Source organism: Chelonoidis abingdonii, chromosome 1, assembly GCF_003597395.2.
Source record: "Chelonoidis abingdonii isolate Lonesome George chromosome 1, CheloAbing_2.0, whole genome shotgun sequence".
NCBI classification, from domain to species: Eukaryota; Metazoa; Chordata; order Testudines; family Testudinidae; genus Chelonoidis; species Chelonoidis abingdonii.
In genome coordinates, this window is record NC_133769.1 from 5,183,442 (window position 1) to 5,194,155 (window position 10,714).

General features: G+C 49.2%; 1 protein-coding gene across 1 annotated transcript in view; it reads left to right on the forward strand.

Moving 5' to 3' along the window:
• PLXNA4 (plexin A4) overlaps window positions 1–10,426 on the forward strand; it is a 677,576-nt gene extending 667,150 nt beyond the window's left edge. Inside the window, exons 31-32 of the mRNA XM_032805231.2 lie at window positions 4,458–4,608; window positions 7,847–10,426. Coding sequence (XP_032661122.1) covers window positions 4,458–4,608; window positions 7,847–7,942 — 247 coding nt within the window. The 3' untranslated portion in view covers window positions 7,943–10,426. The remainder of the gene's footprint in view (window positions 1–4,457; window positions 4,609–7,846) is intronic.
• The last annotated feature ends 288 nt before the right edge of the window (window positions 10,427–10,714 follow it).

A 10,714-nucleotide genomic window follows, 5' to 3' on the forward strand; every position in this document is an offset into this window, starting at 1 on the left:
CCTCCCGAATATTCTTCTACGACAGTACCTCTACTCACGAAAACCAAATCTAAAATGGCATGCCCCTCTCGTTCCAGAGTATTCAACTACATGATGAAGAAATCCAGTCCCTATCCACATCCAGAAAAATCTGACGCCTGATTAATATCTCCATGCAGACATCGATCACTCCAAGTCATAATATCGGGAAGGTTGAAGTCCTCCCGATGAAGTCAGACATTCTCCCCTCTTGTGTTATTTCATTAGTAGCATTAAAGGTCCGTACATTCAAATCAGATCCGGCGGTCTGTAGCACACCCCAACGCACGTATCTCAGGGACAGCTCTAGTTTATTGTTTTACACCAGCGCGTCATTTTTACCGGGCGGTGGGGAGACAGACTCCGTCTTACTATTTCCATCATTCTTATTTCATTACAGCTTCACCCCACTCATTGATGTAAAGCGTAACTCCACCACCTTTGCCTTTCTCCTGTCTTTTCTAAACAGCACATTAGCCTTCAATACCCGTACTCCATCATGGTGATAGATTCCCAACCAGGTTTCTGCTTATCCTATAATATCCGTTTTCACTTCACTGCACCGTGCTCTCCAGGTTCCTCTCAGTGCTTGTTGCTCCTAGGCTCCTCGCCTTCAAGTGTACGAGACATGTTCAATTTTTTGACGATTGTCGCAGGTGACCATTCCTATCCCTGTCGTGCACAAGCTTCTACCACCAGCATCACCCGTAGGCTAGTGTTCAACTCATTTCTCCTGGTCAATTCTCCTGCGTCTTCACAAGGGTATCCCTCCACTGTCGTTTACTTGCTCTCCAGGTTTAATATTCCGGCTGTGGAGATCTCCTGAAATCTTCGCACAACAATCTCCCTCCCAACTTCTAGTTCTAAAGCGTCTCTTAATGAGTGTGTCGAGGCCTCATCCTGAACGTCTATTTCCCTCCTCTGTTAGATGAAGCTCATCCTGAGCGAAACAGTCGTCTGTCCGTAAATGCTTCCCAATGCCCGTACATCCAAAGCCCTCCTTATAGCACCACTTCCTGCCAACTGTTAATCATCACCAATCTGTCGCTCCTTCGTCGCCCCGCTCTAGGAACCGGCAGATCCCACTGAAGTCACCTGAGCCTTCGATTTCCTTGACTCATTCCCCAGTCTGAATAGTCCTCCTTGATACAGTCCAGCGAGTGACTAGCCGTTCATTCGTTCCCACATGAAGGACAATTCAACGGATTTTTTCCCGCTCCCGCTAGGATCCTTTCACGCTCAGGTCCACATCCTGTACCTTAGCCCCCGGCAGACAGCACACCCTTCTGTTCTCCCGATCAGGTCTAGTTACAGGCCTGTCTATTCTTCTCAGTAAAGAGTCTCCAATCACGTAGACTGCCTTTCCTGGCGACAGTGTGATTCTCCGGTCTATCCCCGCACCAGCTGGCCCGCAAGCCTCTCGATTCGTCTTCGCCCTTGCAATCCTCCTAGGGTCATACTGGGTCGCCCTCATTGACTCTCCCTCCTTCTGCAGGACTAGCCGCTCGCCTTTTTCCTCTCCCTCTCTTCCTTCAGCGAGCACCTGCTGTGCTCCACTTTCATTTCCAACCAGCAAACCGTTCTGAGTTCTATTTCTCCATCGCTGGCCGCTTTTCCTCTGCCTGGTTTCTCTAGTCACACTCTTCCCTTCCACTTTCCTCACAGCAGTCCTCAGAATTCTTTCGTCCTGCTCCATCTGCTCGTCTGAGCTTATTCCCCTGTGCCTCATCATGTCTGTCTTCATCATCATGCTCAAAACCCCTTCTAAACTCAGCCAGAGTTTCCACCTGCTCTCCAGTCCTCTTATCTTTGCTTCCGCAGTTCTATGGCGGCACTTCATGCAGACAAAACTCCTTCAGGTGCCCCTCCAGGACATCGTGGATCTTCAGAGAACTATCCACGATGACTGCCAAGATTTTTTCCTAGATCATTATAGCTAAATTAGCCCCATCATATTGTATGCTATAGTTGGGGTTATTATTTTCAATGTGCATTACTTTACATTTATCACTATAATTTCATTTCCATTTTGTTGCCCAATCACTTAGTTTTGTGAGATCTTTTTAAGTTCTTCACAGTCTGCTTTGGTCTTAACTATCTTGTGCAGTTTAGTTCATCTGCCAAACTTGCCACCTCCCTGTTTACCTTTCTCCAGATCATTTATGAATATTGAATAGGACTTGGCTAGGACTGACCCTTGGGGAACACCACTAGTTACCCTCTCATTCTGAGAAATTTACATCTAATTCCTACTCTTGTTCCCTGTCTTTTAACCAGTTCTCAATCATGAAAGGACCTTCCTTTTATCCATGATAGCTTATTTACGTACAGCCTTTGGTGAGGCCTTGTCAAAGGCTTTCTGGAATCTAAGTACAACTATGTCCACTGGTCCCGCTTGTCGCAGTTCGTTGACCCCCTTCAAAGAATCTAATAGATTAGTAAGACACGATTTCCCTTTACGAAACCATGTGACTATTGCTCAACAGTTTTTGTTTTCCTGTGTCTGAAATATTTATTCTTAACTATGTTTCGACTAATTTGCCCGTACGACGTTAGACTTACGGTCTGTAATTGCTGGGACCCCTCTAGCGGCTTTTAGCTAACTTCCAGTCATTGGCACCGAAGCCGTATTTAAAGGGACAGGTGTACAAATCTTATTAATGTTCCACAACTTCACATTTGAGTTCTTCAGAACTTTGGGTGAATGCTGTCTTGTCCCAGTGACTTGTTAATGTTGAGTTTATCAATTAATTCCAAACCTCCTCTAGTGACACTTCAGGTCTATGACAGTCTCCAATTTGTCACCTACAAGCCGCCAGGCCCAGGTTTGGGAATCTCCTTAACATCCTCAGCCGTGAAGACTGAAGCAAAGAATCCATTTAGTTTCTCCGCAATGACTTTATCATCTTTAAGCACTCCTTTTGTATCTCGATCATCAAGGGGCCCCACTGGTTGTTTAGCAGGCTTCCTGCTTCTGATGTACTTAAAAAACGTTTTGTTATTAGCTTTGGAGTTTTTGAAGTTCAGTCCCGTTTTACAAGGAATATCCCTTATTGAAATAGAAAATTGCCTGTCCCGTACTCAATCAGTATCCAGCACCTTTTATCCTGGCATGTGGGGCAGATGGGGTGGTTCGTATGCAGTTGCATGGGCTGTCTGTTCATAATGAGAGCACCAGATCCCCGGCTCCTAGCAATAAGATTCTTCTGATTCCCTTGGCCAGCAGTCTGGTTCCATAGTCCCCATGCTGCAGCACTGGCCTGATCCCACATTGTGTGTGACGGTGGTTTTGATTCAGCAGACCTGGGCCAGAGCTGCAGAGTTGAGCTCCAGAGCTGAACTCGGGGGCTGTTTGGAGCCTGGGTTTTGGGTTGGACCCAGCTCTGCTCTTCTGCTTTGCACAGCTCTCCTTGAACCGGCATTGCCATTGCTCACATGCCTGATGGGCGGCAGTTTTGGCCAGTGGAGTTCAACTCCTCATGCCGAGCACCTTACAGGGAGGGCAGGACACAGCGTTCCCCAAAGAAGAAAGCTGCCGCTGAGCTGCAGCCTGGCCACGGTTGGCAGAGTCCATTCTCAGGATGAGCCCTCTACATGTGCTGTCACCAAACAGGACTGCATGTTCCAGTTCACTAGGAGGAAGCAGGCGATTCCCAGAACCATTAATAATTGTCTAAGGCCCCAGCTGATTATCTGGAGGATTCTCTGCACCTTGATGTCTTCAAACCACGATTTGAGGACTTCATTAATTCAGACATAGGTTAGGAGTTTGTTATAGGAGTGGGTGGGTGTGATTCTGTGGCCTGCATTGTGCAGGAGGTCAGACTAGATGATCATAATGGTCCCTTCTGACCTTAAAGTCTATGAGTCTATGAGCTGATATCCTCCTACTGTCTCCAAAGTCCCGAGGCTGATGAGAGTGCTCTGTGGGTGCTGCCATAAATAACCCCTGATGTGTGGGTGCCAGTCAGGCATGCACAGATATATGCCTCTGAAGATCTGCCCTTGGAACACAACATCACGGGGGGGATAGAGGGTGCTGCTTATTCCCTTGTGACTATGGGGGAAGATTTACCTTGGATTCTTAGGGGAGGGGATGCCACCTTGGGGAGAGTGGTTCAATAGTTACAGCACAGGGGTGGGAGCCTGGAGGTCTGGGCTCTTTTCCAAGCTCTGCCTTTGACTCACTAGGGGCACTTAGGTGAATTCCTTTTTCTCTCTGTGCCTCAGATTGCCCATCTCTAACATGAGGCGAATCATGCTGATCCCCTCTGAGGCCTATTGTGTTTTCATACCCAGGAAGAGCCCCAGCTCCCATGGTGCAAATATGGACATAGCTTTTCCATACCACTTGCCTGTTGTTAACTGGCGGCCCTGGCCAGCCCAGACCCACGCCTGTTCCCCAAGCAAACCCGTCGCTCTCTCCATTCCCCCCTCAGGTACTATTCGGACATCGGCAAAATGCCGGCAATCAGCGACCAGGACATGAACGCCTACCTGGCGGAGCAGTCTCGCATGCACATGAACGAGTTTAACACCATGAGTGCACTTTCCGAGATCTATTCCTACGTGGGCAAGTACAGCGAGGAGGTGAGCGAGAGGGGAAGTGGGGCATGCTGCCAGACTGCCTGAGAGCACAGGCCGGCCAGGCCAGAAACCCCATCGCTCACCGGTGCCCGTCCAGTTTATTTTCAACAGAGGGCTTGTGCGGGTGAGGGACGGAGAGCAGCAACTCAGGCTGTGCAGGCTTCCCACCTGCCCTGCTCTCCTCCTTTGTTATTTCACTCTCACCCGGCCTCGCTGTGGAGTGACACCAGGGATGCATTTGGCCCTTCAGGGTCTAATTCCCAGTGTTTGCTTCCTGTTCTGTATCCCATAGAGCACCCGGAGCCCCATCTCGTCTCTGCATCGCATGCAACTGAATGTCCATTGGCATCATGCCGAAGACCCTGGGTGCAGAAACAAAAGGAAGCTGATTTCAGCTCAGATAAACTCAGGCTGCCCAACTGAGCACGGTGCAAAGCGGGGATGAGGGGAGTTTTGGCCGGGCAGGGTGGTTAGTTACAGCTGGCTGTGTCTCATGACCTACACCAGACAAGCAGGAAATTCTGCAATCTAATTAAAAAGAGCTGACTTAACCTCTGGTGCGGATGGCCAACATCTGCCAGCACTAAGACAAGGGATTAGCAGAGAAAACAAATTCTCTCAAGCCGCTAGAGAAACAGAAGCCATTCCCCAGTCAGATCCAAACAGAGATGAGCAGGGGAGAGGGCTCTCACTTCTCTCAGTGTTTGTGAGCAGAGCCCTGCGCAGATACATATTTATTTCTGCGTATATCCGCATCCATGGATATAAATCTGTATCCGCGCAGGGCTCTATTTGCGAGTGGACCTGGTGTTTGACAGAGGCTAACTGCACTGGCTAGAGCCAGCAGGCCCTCTGCAAATTACTCCCCACATCCCGTGCATCGCAACACTGTCATTGGAATGCAGTGCCCCCAGACTGCTTCATTCGGCCACTTCTAGCCAAACCTGCAGCTCACATCCCCTGCTCTTCGGTCATTAGGTTTTCTGACAGCGCAGGTCTATCTTCCCCTGATGCCCTTTCAGTGCTAAGCCCTCAAAAAGCTCTGCCGATGCAGCATACTCAGCAGCATTCCTTGCAGTCTCAGCCCAAGGGACATCTCTGCAGCATCACTTGTGACTTCAGTCCTGAGTCCCCAATGATTCTCCCTCTTGAGCCTGTGGGGAGGGATAGCTCAGTGGTTTGAGCATTGGCCTGCCCAACCCAGGGTTGAGAGTTCAAACCTTGAAGGGCCCATTTAGGGATCTGGGGCAAAAATCTCTGAGGATTAGTCCTGCTTTGAGCAGGAGGTTGGACTAGATGATCTCCTGAGGTCCCTTCCAACCCTGACGTTCTATGATTCAGTAATACCTGGTATGCCAGCATCTAGCACCACCTTGCTCTGCCAGTGCTTTTTAGCCCTAGCCTGCAGCTCCCCTGCTGTTCCAGTTCAGGGCTCTCACCCAGCTCTGCCCATGCACCTCCAAGTCCTTCCAGCTTCTCTTGAGCAGAGAGAGGCCAGGCGTGCTTTGTGGGGCAGTGCTGTCATGATGTGTGCCACTGAGGACTGGGACTACTAAATGGCTAATAGCATTTTCACTTGGGATCTACAGCCCAACCTTTCAGCCCTTACTCAATGGAGTAAGTCTACTGGAACTACTCATTGGTGAACGGCTGCAGGATCAAGCCCCTAATTGGTTTTGGTTTCAGAATCTGAGTATCCAGAAGCAAAGGGCTAATGAAATAACCCTTTGCAGCAACACCAGGAGAAAGACAGTGTTTAGTCCATGTCAAAAATCCAGCATTGTACTGTTAAAGGCCTTGTGGTCTCCTACAGTCCCTGGGTTGCCTTCCCTTGACTGGGTGCCCCTTGCCACATAGGGTGAGAGCAACATGGCTAAGACTTCCCCCTGTGCAGAGGGGTCGGCCTACAGCTTATGCACCACTCACCTCCGTGGCTGGGAGGGTGAATTGGACACTCCTCTCCAATCAGTGCAAAGTAAAACAAGTGTATTTAACAAAGGATGCAGCATAAGGAATAAAGATAAGGAAGGGTTACAAGCAACCAAAAGTAAAAATACACTTCTAAGACTAAAACCTGATTTTACAAATTAGCCTCCTTTCTTCCCAGAAGGGTTTCTCACCTCATGTCTTTTCCTGCCTGTCTGGCCAGGATCCTTCACACATCTCAAAATGCCCCGTTCCTTTGTCATCAGGTGGAGGATAACTTAGGGGTGGGCTCCACTCTCTTTACAGACCAGGAAACCTTTGAAATGTGTTCTCAGATAAAGTTCCTTTTCTCCTGCTGATTGTAGAGGCCATGTGGGCTGCTGAGGACTTCATGCTGGTTCCTCCCGGTGGTGTTAGTTCAGTGGCTCTGCCCGCCCCTCACTAGGCTGATGGCTTTGGTTACCTTCTCTGCAAATGAACCTTCACTGTCACTTGCCTGACCAGCAGGCTGCTCAGCCAAGCAAATCCCCATCCCTTTGTCTAGGGCAGACTGGGGTTATACCTCGTTTGCCAAACACATTTTAAGAACATAATTCTAGCCCACGTTGCTAACTCTTTGTACACACCATGTACACCGCCCCCCCCCCACAGTGATTGGCAGCACCAGCGTGTCATCGGTTCATATTTGATCCCTCACGTGACACCTTTTTGATACAGATTGCGACAACAGCCTGAGATGTAGTGTCTCAGCCAACATGCGCTCTCAAGGGAGCAGCTTCTAGAGCACAGACAGTGAAAGCGCCCTGCTAAATGTGGAAGGGGTGCTGTTTCGGCCTGCACAATCACTGTCCTGTCAGAACCTCCCTCCCTGCTTGGTAAAATGCCTTGTGAGGCCGTGGGCTAAGCTGACCCACTCCCCCCAACCCATTTACAGACCATCCGGCCCACCCGCTCCCCCCACCCCATTACAGACCGCCCGGCCCACCCGCTCCCCCCATCCCATTTACAGACCGCCCGGCCCCCTCACCTCTCCCATCCCATTTACAGACCGCCCGGCCCACCCGCTCCCCCGATCCCATTGACAGATCGCTCGGCCTACCCGCTTGCTCCATCCCATTTACAACTGCCCGGCCCACCTGCGTCCCCCACCCCATTTACAGACCGCCCGGCCCACCCGCTTCCCCCCCCCATTTACAGACTGCCTGGCCCACCCGCTCCCCCATCGCATTTACGGACCTCCTGGCCCTCGTTTGTGAGACAGGACGTGGGCCTGCTCATAATGAATGACGCCATCTCTTCGCTCTCTCCTTTGCAGATTCTCGGAGCCCTCGATCAAGATGACCAGGCTGGGAAACAGAAACTCACCTACAAACTTGAACAAGTCATAACCCTCATGAGCATAGACAGCTGAGAACTGGCCTGCCAGGGGGACCCCTGGGAGGGAAAAACCAAGCCGTGCCTCAGTCAAGATCACCATCTTTACCAAGTGCAAGTGTAAGCAGAGTCACCTGATCAGTGCTCTCTCTCTCTTCCTCTCTCTCCTCTCTCGAAACCTATAGACCAGGCCCCAGGATTCCCGGGAAGTGGTGGTGGAGGAATCTCAGCTTTGGGGGACATCGAGACATTCAGGTGGAGCTCTCTTGTTCACAGCTTCCCCTTCCTCCCTCACCCTAGAAATACCATATCCAGATGGGAAACTGGAAGGTGGCCTCTGCCATGCTGCTTTAACTGCCCTCCTGGGCCCATAGCCCCAGAGAGGCCATGGAAACAAACTCAGTATTATTAGACTCTTGCTACAGGGAAGCTACTCCCCTTGCTTAGCCTGCCTCCAGGGATCCCAACGGGGGCAGGAATGAACCTGGATCCTTCTCCAGCAGAGCCGATACAGCCCCTTTGGTCAACTTCAGTCCCACAGATGGGAATTCAAGGCAAATCTGGGAAACCCCAGGAAGTTGGTTGAAATTGGAGCAGGAGCATTGTGGAACTGGGGACACTAACTATCTGGGTGAACAGCAACGTGAGCCGTTCTCCAGGGATGGGGGAAGGTGGGGGCCTCACCTTGCCCCTCGTCCAGTTTTTCATACGTTTATTATTTTTAAAACAGATCTGTGTCCCTCCCAGTCTTTCCAGTGTGTCCTGTCAACCATGTAACTGCAACAAAATGCTCTCTGCCTAGTTGTACCCCATTGGTGGTAATTGTGTCCTCCTAGTGGTGTATTGCCCCCCGTTTCCAACCACGTCCCAGAGAAGACAAATCACAAGGAACCATGTTTCATTCTGGCCTTGAAAATCATGATGGCCCAGGAAATGGATAAGTTCTACCACAGGATTTTTGTTTGTTTCTCTTTCTGAGCTGGAACAAGATGGTTTTTGTTGAACGACGTGGGATGTTTGCTGCAAAACGTGAGGGTAGGTCCATGGGACAATCATCAATAACTTTCTCTCAGGCTGCTCTCAGGAGGAAGTGACCTCGCTGCCAGGGGGGGAAGTGACCTCACACCTATTGGGCCTTTTTCTTAAAAACAGTGCAAAGTTTTCTTCATTAATATTCCAAACTAAGTGACTGTTTTTCAGCAACATCTAGCCACCCTTCTCCTCCTTGCTCTCCTTTCCTGTCCCCAGACATTCCTCATGTCCCACTCCTGTCTCCGTCCCCAACAAATGACTCATTTTCAAAGCACAGCTGGTGCCTGCAAACTATATCCCTGCTCCTCCAGTCCCTGGTGCCAGCACTCATTTGCCTCCCCTCCCTCCCGAGGTCATGGTTGTCTCGGAATGGGCATGGATGTGAGATGATGCTTGTCCACTCCACTTTCCTAGAACAGCTGCATCTCCGAGGTCCAAGCCATCTTGTAACGAAACAAGAGAGACCCAGTCCTCTCCTCATTTTGTACGATCGCAAACTGCTCACTTTGATACCATCTCAGCACAGCATAGCGGAGACACTGACCCCAGAGCACAAACCAGAAAACCTCAGATTTGGCACATCACTAAGTGAGGATGGAAGGAGGCGATGGGTTTGCACCCGTCCCTCAAGGAAAACAAGAATGCTTGCTAAGAACATGCGCAGGAGTGAACTGCAGCCAGCTGCTTCCATCCACAGAGGATAGGCTTTGGTGGATGAAGGGAAGAGGACATCTGTTGCGTGTGATGGGGAGGTGATGGTCAGATACAGTCTGGTTCATATAACTTGCTGTCAAAGCAAAAGCACTGTGTGACAGGGTATTGCCTGTGGATTGAAGAGTGGGCAGAGTAGGGGAAAAGAATTAGTTATCAAGTTGATTTCATTCATCCACGCACTTAAATACATAGGCAATGCTTTCTACAATGGCCAATGAACCATGATTCACAGTAGTAAGGAGGCTGTTGCAAGATTTATATTCAAACAGTAAAAGCTTAGAGACACATTTTGGTTTTAAATACCAGGCACTGTGTGTGTGTGTGTGTGTGTGATTTCTATACGTTGTGCTTGCTTTCTTCTACGTTGGTCAACTGATCGACTTGTCACGCACCTTACGGACATTTCAACACTTGCTAGAGGACTGAGTGCTGGGGACGTTTTGGTTTGGGTTGGCAACGTCATGGTTTTAATAATTTGGTTAGGTTGTAGTGTGTCCCTGATCAGATGGTTATGGCAGTGGAGTGGAAAGAGCTATGGGAGCCAGTGATAAGGAAACACCCAAAAACTGCTTTTTTAAAAAATACATTAAAAATGAAAGAAACCAAAGGTTTTGGAAAAGTGCCACAAATGATAAATACAGACCCTATTCCCATGATTTTTACTCAGCAGGCTGGTCGGATCTAAAGATAAAAAGTTGGTTTCAGAGAGATGAGTGACCGGCAGCCAGCTGTGCTGCCCAGAGTTGGATTTTGTTTGCACATGTGAAGGGAGGGAAGGCGACATTATATATATATATATATGTGTGTAAGAGGTATTGAAGGAAACGTGTGATTTTGCACAGCTAGAGAAGTTAAAAAAAAAAAAAAGAGAAAGAAGAGACGTGTCCTGATTCTGTTTAGAGTTGCAGGCTTTTCATTATTTTAATTTTTTGCCGGTACAGAATTTTTCAACTTTTTTTTTTAATTTGTCAAAGAAGAACTTGAACACCTCAGAGAACTGGCGAGAATGAAAAACTCATTGGAAGTGGGAAGCATTGTGAGCTTCAAACCCTGACCCCCTTCT